Source organism: Onychomys torridus, chromosome 10 (assembly GCF_903995425.1).
Source record: "Onychomys torridus chromosome 10, mOncTor1.1, whole genome shotgun sequence".
Taxonomy (NCBI): Eukaryota; Metazoa; Chordata; class Mammalia; order Rodentia; family Cricetidae; genus Onychomys; species Onychomys torridus.
In genome coordinates, this window is record NC_050452.1 from 29,910,837 (window position 1) to 29,929,862 (window position 19,026).

Here is a 19,026-nt window from a genome sequence, read left to right on the forward strand (position 1 = left end):
TCTGGACACTATCCACTCTATGGATGAGTTTCCTTGGGACAGGCTGCACTAAGTCTTCAGAGTCTGGGGTCTAAGCTGAACCTCCTGCTCTATTCTGGAAAAATCTCAGCCAGGATAAAGCTGAGCCCAACTCTAAAAGAAGGGAAGATAACATGTAGCTCATGGGGATGGTCTCTCCTCTCACCTTAAATTATAACTGAGGACAGCAAAGCCCAGAGTAGTAAGGGCCTGATCTGTGCCCCCATTGCCCAGTGCCACCCTAGGACACATGGTCCCAGCCTGGCAGCTGTTTTCAGTTGTCCCTGAGCATTCTAGGTAGCACAGGCCCTGTGCTCTGTCTTCCTGGGCCTCCAACCCAGCAACACTACTGATCTCTGGACATGCAGTTCCTAGGGTTGCACCAAGGGCCTTGTCCCTACCTTCAGCCTGTGCCTCAGAAAACCAGACACACCACTTTAGCGGACACTTACCAGGTTCACCAGGGGTCCTCCGGAGTTCCCATACTGCAAAGGGGGAAACACAGTATTAGCTGTGCCACCAACCCCCTAATGGTTCCCCAAGCTCTTTCCCCATCACTGACTCCAGCCAGTGACAAGATGGGCCATTGGAATTGACTTCCACTGCCTTGGTGTTCAACCCACAGGCATCAGCAGAGGATCTCACTGACCCTCTGGGTCTCTGCACAAACTACGCACTTCTGTGTCTCCACAACTCACCATCTGCTAGGTACCTGCAGAACAGGCAGTGTCTGAGGTTTGGTAGTCTCTACAGACATGAATGGCTCCAGCAACCAGTCATGGCATGCACAGGAGTACATACCACGGCACCCAGGCTTGGAGCTGTGTGAATATAGTGGTGCCATCCAACATAACCTTAATCCTAGTAAAGTGCCAAGCTGTGTGGGGCAGACTAAGACCTTCCAGGGGTATGACTGGGCCACCCCATCTCTTGGGGGCAGTCACTGGGTGAATGCTCTACATGAGATAATGAAAAGCATTCCTAGATAATGGTATGCTGTTTGATGGGACAGGGAACAAGCTGGTTAGAGGTCACTGAGGTCAGCCTTGCCCACAGGACTCACATTGATGATGGCATCTGTCTGGATATAGTCCATGTCTGAGTCCCGGAGGCCCAGCTCCTTGCCATCCCGCTGGGCAGTGCTGACAATGCCCGTTGTCACAGTGTTCTGCAGGGCAAAGGGGCTGCCAATGGCCACCACAAACTCGCCGGGCCGCAGGTCCGCTGAGTGACCCAGAAGCAACACAGGGAGCTTTTTCTGGAAGGAGAAGAGGGGACAGCGGCTCAGACCACAGAGAGGGATCCTGACAGGCCCCTGGTCTCTGGAAGGAAGGAGGCTATTCACAGCCCAGAGACCAGGCTGGGACAAGTCGCCAATGTGAACTGAAGCCAGGCCAGCAGCTGGCTGAGACTGGGGTTGGAGCCCACAGAACTAAGACTTATTTGAGGAGGCCATAAATGTCTGTCATGGGGAGGTACACACAGCATCCAGGCCAGGGCCAGGCCTCTGACATCCTTGAGCCCAGGAGTTTGTGAGGATTTTGTTTGTTTTATGAGACAAGATCTTTCTATGCATCTGACTTACCTAGAACTCACTATGTAGACCAGGCTGGCCTCAAACTCACAGAGATCCAGCTGCTTCTGTCTCCTAAATGCTGGGATTAAAGGCGTGTGCTACTGCCCACCTAAGCCTGAGATTTAGTGGTGACAGTTTGCTCTGCAGGTCAACTGAAAGCTACCCAATGCCCCTAGGCTCGGTGTGCTATACCCTACAGAGGCACCCCATGGTGGGATATGTAGTTCCCTGGAGTCCTAACAAGGGCCTGGGAAACCTAATTTGGAACCTTTGATATCTCACACACAAGGGAACTGAGGCCAGGGAAGGGAACACTCTGCCTTGCCATCTCAGCACACTAAGTACCTGAACTCTGTTTCACACAGGGCTAGTAGGGCCCATCTGTCTGTGAACTCAGTTATCCATCCCTGTGGCTGCTGTGTGTGTATATGAATATCTGGTTTGGAGAGCTGCAGGGCACAGGTTCTGAGCTTCAGAGGCTCCAGGAGGGGTGTGTGTGTGTGTGTGTGTGTGTGTGTGTGTGTGTGTGTGTGTGGTGTTGAGGCACACACACCATACTTCTGCTACCGCTGAAAGCCAGACATGCTCTGTCTGTCACCTCAGAGCAATGCTCTTGGTCTGTCTCTACAGCAATCATTTATGCTCTTAACACCAGGGAAACTGTGGAAGAGCTGTGCTGCTTATAGCTTCCTGCAGCTGCACATGAGACTCCGAGCACAGTAGGGCTGCACGCTGGCCATGGAGAAGCTGGGCCTCCACAGCGTGAAGAGTTCTTGTCGCTTCAGCCCTTCAGTCTGTCCCACCCACCCTCAGTGTCTGTGCTGCCGTGAAGAAGCAATGCACCCAGACTCAGCCCATGACAGGACTCAGGACTACAGAGGGTCTGTATCAGGGTTGGCCATTATGGATCCTCCATCTCGACAGTGAACTCTGCAAACACCGGTCACCACGGACACCAAGAACCTGCATCCAGGAGGAGCTAGGCTCCACATTAGCCACACCAGCTGGCTCACAGACGTCTAGAGGAAACTGTGTGCCTGAGCCTGACTGAAGGCACAGTGACATGTCTGATGGTGGGTGCAGGGGATGCAGAAAACCCCCATGGCCATCCCAGAGCCATGCAATGGTAACACTGGGTACAATGCAAACCAGTTTGAGGATGGTTTGCATCTAGATTAGCCCTGCCACTGTTAGCTGTGATCTTAGGTGTGCGATCGAACCTTTCTGGGCCTGGATTTCCTCTCAGATTCCAAGTGATGAGGATTCTCATCTTCCCAAGGCTCCATTTCTCCCTGTGAGAGTCTAGGTGATGAGGATTCTCCTGCCCTGGCCTGTGCCACAAACAGGAAGAACACCACCTGGGCTTCTAGAAGCTTCTGGCAACCATAAAGGGTCATGTGGTAGCCAGAGTAAGTGTGGGCACAGAGGTAGAAAGTGGAGCCTGACTTCCCTGGTCTGTCAGCCTCCAAGGACAGGGAACCCCCAATGTGGGCCAGGCTAGGATACAAAGAGAAGGGGAGATGTGGGATGCTGTCCCTCTCCCTCCTGTGTCCTGCTTGTTTCTGGTGTTGGCACCTTGGGCAAGGGCAATTCAGAGGCTCCAGGTCTGATGTGGCCAGTGGCCTTGGGACTCAGAGTGCTGCTAATCTCTGGGAAGGCTGAGCTAGTGCAGCTGTGCAGGCTGGGGGGCACTGCTGTGCAGGCTGGGGGGCACTGCTGTGTAGGCTGAGCTAGTGCAGCTGTGCAGGCTGGGGAGGGCACTGCTGTGCAGGCTGGGGGGGCACTGCTGTGCAGGCTGGGGGGCACTGCTGTGCAGGCTATGCAGGCTGGGGAGGGCACTGCTGTGCAGGCTGAGGGGGCACTGCTGTGCAGGCTGGGGGGCACTGCTGTGCAGGCTGGGGGGGCACTGCTGTGCAGGCTGGGGGGGCACTGCTGTGCAGGCTGGGGAGGGCACTGCTGTGCAGGCTGGGGAGGGCACTGCTGTGCAGGCTGGGACAGGCTGGGGAGGGCACTGCTGTGCAGGCTGGGGAAGGTAATAATGGGACAGGCTGGAAAAGGCATTGCTGTGCAGGCTGGGGAGGGCACTGCTGTGCAGGCTGGGGGGGGCACTGCTGTGCAGGCTGGGGGGGGCACTGCTGTGCAGGCTGGGGAGGGCACTGCTGTTCAGGCTGGGGAGGGCACTGCTGTGCAGGCTGGGGGGGCACTGCTGTGCAGGCTGGGGAGGGCACTGCTGTGCAGGCGCAGGCACCCCATCCCACTCACCTTGGGGTGGATTACAATAGTGGCGATATCGGACTTCTTGTCAATGTCCTGGATGGTGGCCTCATAGGCATCCCCATTCTGCAGCTGCACCTTCAGCTGCTGCCGGCCTGAGGCGGTGCTGGAGCTGGAGACCACGTGGGCATTGGTGACAATCAAACCAGCCTCTGACATGATGAAGCCAGAACCACTGGACAGCGGCACATTCCGGCCAAACAGAGGGTGCCTGCACAGGGAAGCAGGGGAACATTCAGAGCAAGGCCTTGGCCTGGGGGAGTCAGCATGGTGGAGGATGCAGAATCACGTGAGGTGAAAGAACAGGCTTGGGGGAACCACTCCCTCCACAACCTGGGTTTGAACTGAGGCTGTCACTGCGGGTGCAGCCTTGGCAACACTGAGGCTGGATGAAGTTCCTGGCCGTTAAGATGTGAGCGTCACTTCTGATCTGCTGTTTGCTGTGCGGATATGTTCACAGTACTTGTTGACATGTTAGCGTACACCAGCCTACAGTGGTACCAATGCCTGCCAGCAGGGCCCTGGAGACAAACGGCCGAGACTCCAACTGCCAGTCCAACCTCACCTGTGACTTAGCTGCCCTCAGGCAGGCTCTATAAACCCTCTGAGCCTCTGTCTTCCCATCTGGGAAATGGGCTGTCTGCTTAAGGAGTCTTGACCCTACTTTCAGGTTGGGAGGGGGCAGAAGGTTGGTGCAGCTTGGGACCTTCCTTACAAAAGTACATAGGCCCTGAGGACACTAAGCAGATGAAGGAGCCCAAGTGTCCAGCACTCTTGAGCATGCGACGGTCTTTTCAAAATGTCACCTCAGCCTGGCGGTGGTGGTGCACGCTTTTAATCCCATCACTCGGGAGGCAGAGCCAGGCAGATCTCTGTGAGTTCTGCCAGCCTGGGCTATAGAGCAAGGTCTAGGACAGGCACCAAAACTACATGGAGATACCCTGTCGTGGAAAACCAAAAACCCAAAAACAAACAACAACAAAAAAGTCATCTCAGCCTGGCAAGACCAGGGAAAGCAACAAACACCCTAAGTGCTCCATGAAGCCAGGGACAAGTTCATTCAAAGTTCATGGGAGACTTGTGGGTCAGTGTCCCCCAAACAGATGTGATCAAGTCCTGACCACCGCTCTGTGGGTGTGACCTCATTTGGAAGTGGGTCTCTGCAGGTGTGACAGGGCCGTGACGTCTCGATGGAGTAGGGGCCCTCTGTTCGAGCATCAGTACTTTGAGAAGACAGGAAGCTGGAAGAGGCACAAGGGGGACATGGGAGACGGGTGGGGAGGAGGTACCCCAACCTGAGGACATCCAGAACCACTAGAAGTTGAAAGCTAGCCCAGGATCGGAGTGGGATGCCCTGTAGACATCTGATCTTAGACTTCAACCTCCAAAGTGGGGAGGCAACACGTCCCATTGTTTAATCCTCCAGTCTGTGGGGCTCTGTGACTTAGTCCTAGGTGACCTGCTGTGCAAAGCTCTCAGGGAGACTGAGGCCCAGAGATGTGTTACTTCTTGCTGGAGTCAGGCAGGAGGCAGAGCAGAGCAGGGTTCCCACCATGCCAGACTGCTTAGGGCAGAGTCTGTCTCCATCTACCAGCCATAGCTCTCTGAGAAGCATGGCAGGGTGGTTAAACCCAGCTCTTCTCAAGACTGCAGACAGGGCCAGAGAGAGCCCTGCACCTGCATCCCACAGGTTAAGGGTTGTGGTTGAAGGGCTCTGTGATGTCTGCCCTACCAGGGCCTTACCCACCCATGAGAGGCTTTGACTCCATGAGCCAGACATCTGCCTTAGCCTGTGATTAACCAGCTCAGGGTTAGTGCCCCAGGCCCTCTAGATATACACAGTCCCTCCTTAGCCCCCTTCAGTTGAGATAACCTCTTAATGCACCCATTTGTAATTTCTTCAATGATGTGTCTCAGATTTTTACCCCAGGGAAAAAGGGCAGGGGAAAATTGGATATGGCAGGGGGATCTCCAGGTGGGATGTGATGTGATGTGATGTGGTGTGTGTGTGTGTGTGTGTGTGTGTGTGTGTGTGTGTGTGTGTGTGTGTGTGTGTAAAGGTCTTAGGAGACATAGGCCTATAAGTTGTCAATCATAGCAGGGACCTGGCAGGCAGAAGGGTCCCACAGTCCCACAGGGCCTGAGTCCCCATCTGGTTCTCTTTTCCAAAAGCAGGAGCCCCAGGATGGCTTAAGAAAACAGACTCAGAGCCAACATGGTCCAGAGCTCATGCTAGACCCTGGATGAGTACTGTTCATCCTCCTCCCCGGCCATATACCGCGCCCCACCCCCCGCCCCCCGCCCCGCCACACATACACCTTGTCTGTGAGGCTCTTGCCACTGTTAGTGAGCAGGCTGAGTAGCCTGACACTTCACTGGCCATGGAACACAAAGGAGGGGATGGTGACTGACATCAGTATCCAGGCTGCTCTGCACCAGAGTCAGACTAATAAGCTGGTCACCAGCTTCCCTGATCCCTATCAGGTGGGCTCCTGTCTGGCTCCACCATTCCAGCTGGTTCTCTCCACTCAGCTGCAGGGCAAGAAGGGTGGAGATTGTTGTGTCTAGAGTCCTGAGGCTCCTGCCACAACCGGCTTCTCTCCAGGGGGTCTAAATTGAGACCTCAGGACCGGATGTGAGTGATGGGACCTTGGCTGCTGTGTCTGGAAGGCGGGGCCTCCTCATCCAGCACAGACGTCTCTGGGAGAGAATACTGGGTGTGGGAGGAAGGGAGGAGGCTCCTCCCCTGTCTGTAAAGAGGGATCCTGCCAGGAAGCTAGACCACACATCACACAGTGGGCTTCCTCTCCCATAGACAAACCTGCTTCCCTGTCCACCCACCTCCACTCAATCAGTCCTCCCTCCCCTCTGCATCTAGCTATGAGTTCACGCCTGATTCAGAACACTTGTTGTGTTGAGCTGGTACCTCAGTGGGACTGTCTCCTATTTCTCTGAATCTCCTACACTCCCAGGTACTCACTTTAGGCTAACCTTCAGCCCCCAGGGACATCAAGTTTCAATAGCTGCTACTCAACCCACCCCACCTGTTGCTATGCCTCTAGCTGCTGGAATCAGGTGTCGGTGGCAGCCAGCGACAGGGCAGCTGGGAATGGCTGGAGAGCTGCAGAGCAACTCGGGGGCCCCACGCACCTCAGGAAGAGCTCTATGTGGACCACAGCTGGCGCGATCTTCTCCACCACATCGGCGATGAAGTTGAACTTGTACCGCGGGCTGGTCAGCTGGTGGAGACCTGCGCTGGCAGCAAGGTCCAAGGGTGTCAGTGAGACCTGCTGACTCCCAGCAGCCCCTAGGCCCAGGGTGGTAGAGGCCCTGCTGGAGACCCCTCCATGGACTCAAAGCCCCGTGTCAACATGCTCTGAAGCCCAGTCCCCAGGAGTGCAGGGATGCCCAGACATCTGAGGTAGTGGTCCCTGCCCTGGAGAATGGTTAACTAGGACTTTTGGGAGTTGAGTCTCTGCACGTTTTCCCCACTGGACTCTTGGGGGTTGGGCGGGAGCCATACAGAGAGGTTTGGTTCTTAGCTCCAGGAAGCACAGGACCGATGCTGAGGACCAGCGCCCCTGGGTTCCTGCCTGCTCCCATGTAAAGAAGTAAGTTGGAGAGTGGACCATTTGCCTTTCTCTGCCTGAGGACCAGTGTACTGATAGTTAAGGGCACAGTGAAAGTCCCTGAGCCACCCCACCCCCATCTGGCCCTGGTGAGGCCCTTCCTCATTGGCCAGGCTATAGATTCCTGGGTGGACAGAGCACCCCGCCTTTGTCTGACTTGGCCATAGCCCAGGCCTACTTGCCAGGCAGCGCACAAACCTCCCCAAAACCTTAATCACTGGCTCAGATTCCTGCCGCCATCAGCAACGGGGTTGTGGCCTGCCAGGACCACAGGCCTGAGGCATGTGGGTGGCACAGGACCATATTGAGACCTCCAGACACCACGCTCCTTGGCACTCAGGGGTCCGTGGGCTCTGAAACAAGCACAGGCCTGGGAGCTGCACACAACTGGGCTCAGCTGGACCCGCTGTCTTCTAGCTGTGGACCTGCGGCAAGTCACTTACCTTCTCTGGGCCTTGACTTTACCATCTGACAAGTGGGACTGGAGGTGACCTCTCATGGGGCCTGGGTGAACTGATAAGAACCACTTCCCCTGTATGGCTCTCTGGGGCTGAGCTTTACCCTCATAAACCTGGTTTTCCACACCATCAAGCAGGATGGAAAATAGCATGTCCATAGCAGCAGCCACGAGAGGAGAGCAGACCACAGCCTGTGCTCTGAAAGAACTGTGGGCCAGCATGGTCCCCACATACAGCCTGGCAGTGTCCCTGACTCCCAGAGTGGCAGCTGGGGGTGGGGAGGTGGGGGAAGGGCTGGAGCCGCAAAGGTAAAGATGAGGAAATGGAGGCTTAGGAAACAATTCCTAGCCGGGCCTCCTGTGCAGTTTACCCAGTCACACCTGCCCACAGCCTTCATGAACCCAGCCCTGGCATCCATGGCAGTGAGGGACAGCAAGTGACCAGCCAGGGATGGAGATGTGTGAACAGAGCTGGGACAGATGGAACCTGGGGTGAGATGGGACATGCAGAGGGTTCCTGGACACCTGGTATGGGCAAAGCCACTTGCTGCCCCTGACTGGCAGGAAGTGATCAGAGAAGTTGTCTAAGTGGGTTGAGACCCGGGCCCAGTGTGCCTTTGACTGAGGAGGAAAGAATACTGCCCTTCTCACAGACAGCATGGAGAACAAATCACCCTGTCTGCCTCACTGCCCAGTCCATCCTGGGGCTCGGCACTTCCAGAGCCTACAGACCCCTCCCCAGGTTCTGCCCACCTGGCCTGCCAGGCCCGCTATGGGTAGTGGTAGAACTGAGGCAGGAGCCAAGGCCTCCCAGCCCCTGTGTCCCCAGCCTGTTGGGCGCTGACCTGGAGGTTCAAGCCAGTTAGAAGACCCACCACGGTGCTGCTCCAAGCTCCCAGGCCACTTGTTATTCCAGACCTGACCTTCAAAAGGACCTTATCAGCTAGGATTCTGCACGATAGGTAACTGAGGAGATGGCAAGGCCTGGAGCAAGGGCCCAGGACAGCACGATCTGCTTTCAGCTGGCTTTTCATGCTCAGGACCTCAGAGCAACCGAAGAGATACTACACATGGTCCCTATCCCCCAGCACTAGCGCCCCAGCACAGAGACAAGTTTGGCTCACCCCACAGCCCAGAGGTGATAGCCCAGCAGGCAGCCCCATGAGCTTCCTAGAAGGAGGGAGGAGAGGGCAAAGCCAGAGCTTGCTTAGCCCAGACACCAGCTTAGACCCCCACCCACACACCCCAGAGCAACAGACATGGCCCATTTTACAGCCCAGAAAACTGAGGTTGAGTGTGAATGCCATCTTAGAATGGAAGGCCTAGCCCTGCGCCAGGTCAGGGAACCCTGCAGTCCGCCAGGCATGGCCCTTTAATCCAAACCCATTCTCAGATGAGTCACTATGAGTCACACAGAGGGCCCCAAGCCCCCACCACAGCCTTCCCACATGAACCGGGCCAGGAAACAGCTCTGTTTATTTGGGGTTTCTTAACAGCCCCACCCCCATGCCAGGCCGAGCCAAGTTCTGAAGGCCATGGTCTCAGCACACTCAGCTGTTGGATCTTTATTTTTTATTTTTATTTTTTTTTTTACTTTTTGTTGTTTTTCAAAAATAAACAGGCTCTGAAGGCCCGGAAGTTTTGTTCCAAAGCCTGACACAGAGCACAGCCCTCAGGGCCAGGTGTCTAGGGGTTCCTAGGAGAGGAAGGGCTGTAAGAAGTAACCCTCGGAGGGAAGCTGGCCTGGGGGCTCCATCTCCAACATGCCTGCCTATGTGACAGGGGGTGACCCGCAAGCAGGATGGTGTGTGAGCTATGGACAGTCATAACTGCCGCGGGAGAGAGATTAAGAAACGAAAGCACAGAATGGAAAAGTGAATGACCACGACACCCCACGGGGACACCCTACACCGTCACAGAGGCTGTACACTACACGGTTCCATCGGCACTATTAACAGGGATCCGGATCCGTACCCACATCCCCTGGAGTTGTACAGTGTGAAACACATACGTACGACTGTGTGCATCAGCCCAAAGCCAGCACACAGTCCGGCAGGTAAAGGAGCCTGGTTCTTATCCCCACATCTGGCTCTTCAACGGTGTCCCCCAACTCTGCCACTTCTTAACAGAAAGATCCCACAAGTCTCCCGAGTCCACTGTGCCTCAGTTCTCTTACGGGGGACAACAGTGACATCCCTCCCTGGGTCACCAGCCGGCTGAGGTTATGAATTTGCAGGCTTGGTGTGGTGTGAGGCCTAATGGAGGACAGCATGGCACATGTTTGCTGTGCAGTTGGTGCCGGATGACTGAATGCAGCATTGAGCACCCCACACTCGCTGATTTCTACTGCCCCTCCCCACTCAGTCACAGGTGGAAGGGCATTCCATAAGGGCAGCTGGGAATCTCTGTGAACGGAGCCTAGCCTCACAGCACAAGCAGGCAGCAAGCACCTCCTCCAGAGGGTTGACTCAGCTAGCAGAGCCTGGAATTTCACAGCCAGAGGCGCCACGGCTGGCCCTAAGCCAGAGACAGGTCAAGGCTGGGCTCTCCTGGAAGCTAACCAGCTGTTACACCCTCCCAAGGAGCAACACAGAGCTGGGATGTACCTAGGTTTAGGGATCTGGCTGTGTGCCTCGGGCAGGCCACCTGATCTCTCTAAGCCTTGTTTCCCAACCTATAAACCAGCCACTGTATCAGCGTTGGAGAGCTCAGTGAGGCCGACTCTGGGCCTGGTGCCCTGTGCCCGGTGTGCTGTGCTTGATACCTTGCACCTGGGCTGGTACCCTGGGCTGTGGCTGCGAGGGAGAGGTGGTGTGTGGTCTGTGCACCCCAAGCTGGACAGCGGCTCTCCCCACCTTCAATTCCCTAGGCAGGACCTGGGTCTGACCACAGACAGCAGCAGTACTACTCCCTGGGAACCACAGAGAGATCTTGATGTTTGTGGCCAGGGGGACATGGGTCACTTAGGGACAGGCAAGCTTTTAGGAGGAGGACAAACAGGAAAGCTAAGGCAGGGCTGAAGCTGTGTGTTCCACTCTCCCTGCTTACTTCCAGGGCCAGCCCAGCCCGGGTTCCCAAGCACTGGGGATACTGTAGGTTGTGACCCCCTTGGATCGCATATCGGATATTTACATTACGATTCATCACAGTAGCAAAATTACAGCTATGGAGTAGCAATGAAATAATGTGGAGGGGAGTCACCACAACATGAGGAACTGTATTAAAAAAGCATTAGGAAGGTTGAGAAACAGTGCTCTAGAGAGACTCTCTGTGAAGGTACAAGTGTGACCTCAGGGTTGGTGCCCTGTTGGCCTGGGCCTTGAGGAATGGGGCATCGGCACATCTGGCAAAGGGGCTGTGAGTGCAAAGGCAAGTGACATGGTGAGCAGGAGCCTGGGACTGGAGCTGGGACAGGAGGTAAGGCTATGGAGTAGACAAGGCCTGGATAGTTAGGTCCTGAGGTCTCTACTGGAGGGTTGTGTGGCTGCAGGCCATGCTGGTACCACAGGTATACAGATGCACAGCTTGTGGTGCCCCAGGCCTGTCATGTAGTTGAAGCATACATGTCCGGCCATGCTTCCACAGCCCCAAGAAGGGGGGGCTTCTGACTGCATTCTGTTTCTCGTAACTTAGTTACCTCCTCACCAGTGTCCTCCAGAGTGGCCACCTCCTCATGGGGCTCAAGGACCATGGTATGTCAGACCAACAATAGGGAGTCAGGAGGATCATGGCTGGGGGCAAGCTCTCCCATTCTCTGAGAGCCCTAGGGTGGCACACTGTACAGCATCAGAACCTGTCCTTGTACCCCAACATTATCTCCCATGATGAGCTCAAGGCTTCAGAGGTTATGGCAGGAGTCCAGACACCTGATCCTAGGGGTTCTGATAACCACCTCCCTCAAAACAGCAGGCTGTAGATGTCCTATCCAGCCTGCTGTGACATCTGCACAGGTCTGAGGCCTACAGCGAAGGACAGGGAGACCACCTGCCTCACTGTGTCCAGAGATCCCATAGGCCAGTGAGCACACACAGACTCTTGGTGATGTAGGGCACAAGGGTCAGCAGGCAGACCAGCATGGTGAGTGCCACTCTGTCAAGGCAGCATGATTCCCACACAGCTCCTCTGCATGGCCACCTCTGCATGCCCTGGAGGTAGATGAAGAAAGGGACCCAGGTTTGGCAGTGCTTCTGGACTCACAGGTCATGAAGCTCCTCCAATCATATCCACCATGAAATACATGTATGAAGCCACTGGAACCCTGCTAGTCCTCACCCACAGCCATTCCACTGTCCAGTTCTGCTGTCCCAGCAGGCAGTGGGGCAGATAGAGGATGCATCTTCTTGCCTGGTTAATCCCAAATGCTGAATTCCAAGCCTCTAGAAGCTGCTAAGAAGAGTGTACACAAAAGCCATCCAAAGCTCTTAAATAAGAGGCTTGGAGAAGCCAGCAGAGCCTTGCACATTAAAAGCTGCCTGTTAAATCTGGGTGGGAACTGCCCCAAAGCCCCCCAGTTCTGAGTTCCAGAAACAAGTAGGTGTCTACTGTCACAGAGGGGCTGTGGGACAGGGACTCTGGGAAGCCAGCAGGCAGCCACCTGCAAGCAGACCCCTGGGTGCAGGTCATCCTAGCAAAGGGACCCTTCTCGTGAGAATACTTTCTAACATGCAGGTGGGACCCATCAGCTCCCATCATTCCCACCAGAACCATCTAATATAGGGACCAGGAAAGTTACAGGGACCCGTGGGTCCAGATATTCATATAACATCAGCTACTGTGTGCAGCCAGGTGCTGGACCCACTGCTGCCACGGGGCTGAGAGTGAGCAAGCAGCAGAGAGAACAGACAGGTCAATGGACAGGTGGTACAGGCCTAGCCATGAGGCATGGTGGTAGGCACAGTTCAGGGTGGTGGGACATCTAAGCCCAGCAGAGGAACCCTACTAGGTGAGGATGAGGGAGGGAACCAGAGGTGGTGGGCAGAACATGCGCAAAGTCCCTGAGGTAGGAAGGAGGAAGAACAGTAAGGTGGCCGGAGGGTGAGAAGGTCCCAGAAGATGGCAATGGAGGTGTGTGTGTGTGTGTGTGTTGGCAGACACAGGGCCTGAGAGTCCAGGTAAGTGTGGGGAGTGACTTGGAGGGGGTCTTGTTGGTAACATGCAGGACAGACTGAGCAGGGACGATAAGGAAGGTGGAAGCCAGCAGAAGCCAATGGTGGTTTGGTCTCCCTCTGCTACCCAATCTGTTCTGAGACCCCCATGCCACAGGAGCCTCCTCCTCTCAGACATCAGCCTCAAGTGGGGCTCACCGGTTCTCCCTGCCCCCAAGACATGCATGAGCCTGGAGCATCTGGGAGTTGTGGTTTGTGGTCAGGCTGGTTAGTGACCGCACTCACAGTGGACAGGAGGCGATGACAGGTGCAGTGGATAGAGGCTGAGACATCAATGTCCTGGGGCGGTGCTGTCAGCTGAGCTGGGAGGACCAGTTAGAGACAGCCAGGCTGCCTCGGCCAATCTCCATCTGCAAGGAGTGAGCCGGCACTCGGCACTAGTGTGTAAAACTTCTGAGCAGCTGGAGAGAGCGGCAGAGAAGCACAGGGTGCTTCTGTGAATCATGTCCCGGGCAGTAAGCAGGTATCTGGACCACCCAGGTCAAAGTGCATGACGGACAAGTGTCAGGCTCAAGGTCACTGGCCATGTCTAGCTGGATATCATCCTGACTGGAATGATAGCGTTTTTTGAAGGACCTTGGGCCTCTCCTCTGACTATCAGACTACTGAGACAATGGGCAGTGAGAAATTGAAATTCCCCCAGGAATCTCACGCTGGAAGGAGAAGGCTGCAGCCAGTGAGAGGGATGCATCAGGCCACCTTGCAGGAGAGACCAGAGTGGAGACAACGACGGGTCAAGGATGGATGGGAGCTGCTTGGTTGTATATACTTCTATCCCTCTATTTAAACCTAAATCTCCTGTCAGGACCCCTAGATGGACTTGGGGAGCTGTCACTGGACCTCTTTGCTCCTCTTCCCAATGTGGCCACATTGCTTTAGTTGGCCCTTTGAGGATGGGTGGTAGAGCCTGGCTTGTTAACATCCCTGGTAATGGGCCCTTCTTCTCTGGCTTCAATTCCTGCCAACTCATTGGCACCTTGAGCTTTGATGGTGACCTGCTCTAGACCAGATCTTGGTCTCTGCTCTGACCAGGCCTCTCCACCCTCCCCATCTTTTCTAGAGAGCCCCGTTCACCCGTTCACTGTCCCAACTCAGCCCCTCTCCTAGGGGCCCCACTGCACAGCAGCAACAGTGCTCCCAGCACAGGAAGTAACACTGAGTCCCAGCATGCACTGCGCTGGGGCTAAATATTCCTTGCACGGGTCTCTCTCAGGCCTGTCATCAGACTGTTTATGGATGAGTACCCAGAATACAATGAAGCGATGTAACTAAAGACAGTGGGCCTAGGAAGCCCGGGGTCCTGCCAACACCCGCAGACTCTCAGCCACTTCTGCCATTCTTAATGATGGATACCTGCCTAATCCTCAGGCTGACTTCCTTCTCTCTCCTTTCTCTGTGCCCTCTAGGGTCTAGAATTCTCAAGTACACTAACAGGGTCTGCTTCATGCCACACATTGTTACCAATCAAGGGACAGCCAGACACAGAAAGGATTTTTCACAAATGGCTCAGTCTGTGAAGAAGAAACCCACCACTGTCCCTGCCCATCTCTGCCCGGAGCCTGATGCTAACAGTATCAGCCACATGGGAGACCAGGGGAAGGGTACACCAAATACAACCAAGATGGTAGTAGAAGAGCAGAGGAGAGCCTGTGCCTGGCCACCCAGAACCCTCTGCACCTCAGACAGCAAGGCCCAAGATGGGCACAAAGAACCAGTGCCCAGCACACCCTGGGTGTCCTTGTAATGTATTATACTGCCCAAGCAAAGAGAGCACTGGGCTGCTGTCTCTCATGTGACCTGTGACCCTACCCATACCAACATACACCCCTCCAAAATGTAGGTGTAGACCCTATAAGATACTTCCACTTATGAGTGGGGACTAAGGCCTTTGTAAACAGTACCACACCCCCTTGGGTCTGTCACCCATGTCACGTGCTTGCCTTCTGCCCCACCATGGCATTTGAGTGCACAGTAGCCTCCCCTTGGGGGATCAGGGCTGGGTCTCAACCATGGGCTTCCAGGTCCCAGACTATGAGGCATGAATGTTTGTTTGTTATAACCTGCCTAGTCTCCCATACTTCATTACGATACCATAAAACAGATAAGGATATCCTCCTCCCAACTCTCCTGAAATGGCTTACTCATGTGGTCCACAGAATCCTACATAACACTTTCCAGTTTGGGCACCTGTGGCCACCCAGCCTGAGAGGAAGGCAGGTGTTCACAGGGAAAGAGCCGTGCCTGTCACTCTTTCTCTGGCCTATGGTTGTCTAGAGCCCCTTCAGCCTTTGGGGGCCACTTGAGTGCTCAGAAGGCAACCGTTCTGTCTGACAGGGCAAAGCCAGCCTCTGGCACTATGTTTACAGCCACCAAGTCCCATCCCTACCCAGCTCTGAGCTACCTGCACTTTCCAATGTGTCCAGTACACTGCAGCCAAGCCCACAAGAGTCTGTTCATGCCAGTGCGTCTTTCCAGGATGCCTTCCACACAGCACAGAGAAAACTCAGCCTTGTTCTCCAAGAGATGGCCTAGATGACCCTCTGCCTGGTTCCCAGGTGTCCTCTGAGTGCCCAGCAGAGCCCATATGACCTCAGGCTAAGGCTGCACAGGGGTCTGATTCCCCATGAGCCTGGGGCTGGGTGATCTGATCTGCATTGAGGATCAGCCACTGAATCCCCATCACACCAAGGGCAAAGCTTGGCATCCTAAACAATGCCCCAGACAAGAAGCAGGTTGGCAGGGTTTTCTGGCAGTTTCCTGGATGTACAGGGTTCCGTTGCAAGGTCAGAAGTGACCCAGAGCCACCTGCTAACCAGAGGAGGCTGTCTTAGGAGTCTCTTCCTATACACTGTACCCATGGAGCCTTGAGGCTGTGGGTTACACACTGGCTGTAGCCCCATATTGCCCAGCTACAGACAGAAGAAAAGCAAACCCAAAGAGAGAAATTGAAGACAGAGACCGGAAAGGACTGCTCACCACTAGAGGACTATAAGAAACAGGAGAGTGGCTGGGTCAGAGCCCTCAGCCCACCAGACACTACCAAGATGCCACACTAGTTTTCAATTCCAACTTGTTCTGTGGCTTTGGGGATAGCATTTACCTTTTGGGCCTCAGTTTCTCCACCTAGAAGGCTAGAGGACTGTCTTAACTGTTCCTAAAAGGCTGCCCAGTAGCACTCCGTGAGCGGGCGGCATCCCCTTGGGCCTCAGTTTCCTCAGAACAAGCCTTTGGATTCCTGGTGGAGCTTACCCGAGGGGCAGGCGCCCTTCTGCAGCTGGCGCACCGGCGTCCCGGAGATCTGCAGGGCACGGCGGCTGGCGGCCTGCAGCGCGCACACGTCGGCATAGGTGTGCCCATCCGTGCCACACACTGCGTGGGTCCAACGGCAGCGGCACACACCGCGCACGCACTCCAGGCTGTCGCCGCACGGCGAGTCCAGGGGGCTACCGCAGGGCTCACCCTCGCTGGCAGCGCACACCAGGCAACAGTTGCAGAGGTCGGGCACATAGCCCCCGGGGCAGCGCGGGCTCGGGCAGCGCGACACGTCGCAGCGCGCAGGGCACGGCGCCGTCGGGGGTTCCCGAGCCAGCGCCAACACAGCCAGCGTGGCCAGCGCGGCCAGCGCGGCGGGAAGCAGCAAGCGCGCCTGCATCGTAAAGAGGCGGCGGCGCGAGACCCGCGGAAACACCGAGGCCCCGGGCAGCTCAGGCGCACTCTGGCCGGGAGCGCAAGGACATGGTGTGGGGACTGACCCGGGCCTCTCCTTTGCCGACCGTCTGCAGGCTTTTAATGGCCAAGGCCGCCCGCCCTCGCTGGAAGGGGCGGCCCTGCCCGCCGTCAGCCCCGCCCCAGCCCCACGGGACCCCGCCCCGGCTAGTGGGGACCCACCCGGCGCCTCCTGCTCCGGGCCTGCCTGGTGGGGTGGGGGGGTGCACTTTGGGTGACAGGTCTGGGAGCCCATGGTGAAGGCCTGGAGAAGAGGAGCTGCCATGGAGTATCCCAGTCTTAACCAGGGACCTGACCACAACCCCAGAGACATAACAAGACCAAAATCTGTCCCCAGCTTTCCTCCATAGAAGAAGGCCCCAAACCCAGACCCTCCTGTTCCGCATCACTCTCTCTGGGGACATTGGGGGTAGATGCTTAGGAAGCAGCTGGGTGCCCCCCTCCTCCCAGCTTCAGCTGGAGGGTGTGCCCCTAGCTAGGGAGGGGGCCCATCTGCCTTCTATTGGGGGGTCTATTCTGTGCTCTCCCCGATCTAGAACTCTGGTTGCTGACTGGTGTGCCTCAGTTTCTTCTCCGACAAGGAGGAGTAAGCACCTCCCACCTCAGGGTTGTTGGAAGTGCCAAAATACCAGGCAGTGAAGGAGCAGGAAAGCACCCTGCCTCAGCTCAACCTGCCTCAGCTCAACCTGCCCCAGCTCACCCTGCCTCAGCTCTCCCTCACATCTGAAGGTGCCTCCTTGTGCATTCACCAAATGCTACTTCAGACCCAGGCCAGGCAGCAGGGTGTACTGGTGACAGGGATGTCAAGTTGCTAGCAGTGGGTGATCCAGCAGAGCCTCTCCCGTAGGTGACTGAATATACAGCTCCAGGGGCTGGAGAACACAGGAGAGGCAGAAAGCAAAGAGGGTCCTGGCTGGAAGCTGATACCTGCTCGGAGTTTCCCAGTAGCACTGGAGGGTGTGGTGTGGTGTGGTGTGGTGTGGTATGGCGACACCTCTGCCTCCATGGGTGATAGAACCACAGGTCCCGTGGACGGCTGTTGGTGGAGAGCTAGGGAGATAGGGTGGAGTTTGGTTCCTGGGAACTCTCATGTTTTGAGGCCCGTGCAATGCCCAATGGCCGGGAAGCAGAGTGGTCTCATCAGACAGAATCGTTTGGGGAGAGGATGTGGGGTTCCAGGTGTGAGCGCTTTCCTGGTGGTGGTGGTGGAAGGTGAGGCGGCGGGGTGGGGGTGGGGGTGTTTTCACAAAAGGTAGATCAGGCCTTGCTCCAGACTTTTTGTGTGCAGATGGGGAAACAGAGTCTCAGGCTACAGTGTATTAGTGGTCCTGGCTGCTGCTTGGCAGACTGTTTCATGTATATTATTTGGCTCTGTGTCCTCCTGCCTGAGAGGTGGGTATCAGGGGCCTCGGAGTGAGGCTGGGAAAAGACGGTGGGCTTCACTTCCATTCATTTTGTCTGAAGTCTCAAGTCCAACTTTTCCCCTCTAGATCACATTATCCTTAATGGTCACCTGACCTGATCTTTCCATAGCTGTACACAGCACTTTAGTCCCCTGTGCAGAAGAGAAACTGAGGCTTGGAGTTAAAGGATAAACACAGCTGTAGCTTCTCTTCTAGGAAGGAGATAGTTCCATGCCCTGTCTTTGTTCTTCTGGAAGCGTCCAGGGAGTCTTCTGCAAAGGCAGGGCAGTGGCGCCCCCTGCTGCCCTAGCCCATTACAGCCCCTCCCGCCTTCAGCCACAGGGACATCTTGTCTCTCTGGAGTCTGAGTGATCCCCTGGTCTCTGACCTTCAGGGCACGGCATCTCTTGCATGGTTCAGCAGGGAAGGGGCTGCCTTCCTACCCTCAGAACCTTGACAGCCTTTGTCATCCACCAGTGTGAGTGGGCTCTGGACTGGCTCTCCCCTGCTGCCTTCTCTTGAATCACCGTAGGTGATTGATCCATCCAACCCCATCAATCTTTGTTTTCCCCTCTCCGATATGCCATAATTCTTCACCATGAAACAGTGTGGAGCTGGTTGCAGTCAGGCTGAACCAGGGTCTGCCTCCCTTATGGGCACCCCAGACTGTCCCTCCTGCTAGGCCATAGCAAAACAACAGAGCCAAACTGGGCCTTCCAGACCCTATGCCTGACCCTTGCTGTAGCCCAGACGTCATCAGATGAGGTCACAGCTTACA

General features: G+C 55.7%; 1 protein-coding gene across 2 annotated transcripts in view; it reads right to left on the reverse strand.

The window, feature by feature from the left end:
• The window catches only part of Htra3 (HtrA serine peptidase 3), a 30,128-nt gene extending 12,926 nt beyond the window's left edge, over positions 1-17,202 (reverse strand). Inside the window, exons 1-5 of one of the 2 annotated variants that reach the window (XM_036201538.1) lie at positions 16,369-17,202; positions 7,019-7,118; positions 3,857-4,079; positions 1,082-1,276; positions 471-503 (exon numbers count right to left, since the gene is read on the reverse strand). In XM_036201538.1, the coding sequence (XP_036057431.1) occupies positions 471-503; positions 1,082-1,276; positions 3,857-4,079; positions 7,019-7,118; positions 16,369-17,158 (1,341 nt within the window). In that variant the 5' untranslated portion in view covers positions 17,159-17,202. The remainder of the gene's footprint in view (positions 1-470; positions 504-1,081; positions 1,277-3,856; positions 4,080-7,018; positions 7,119-16,368) is intronic. The other variant, XM_036201539.1, reaches the window with a different exon arrangement.
• Positions 17,203-19,026: the final 1,824 nt, after the last annotated feature.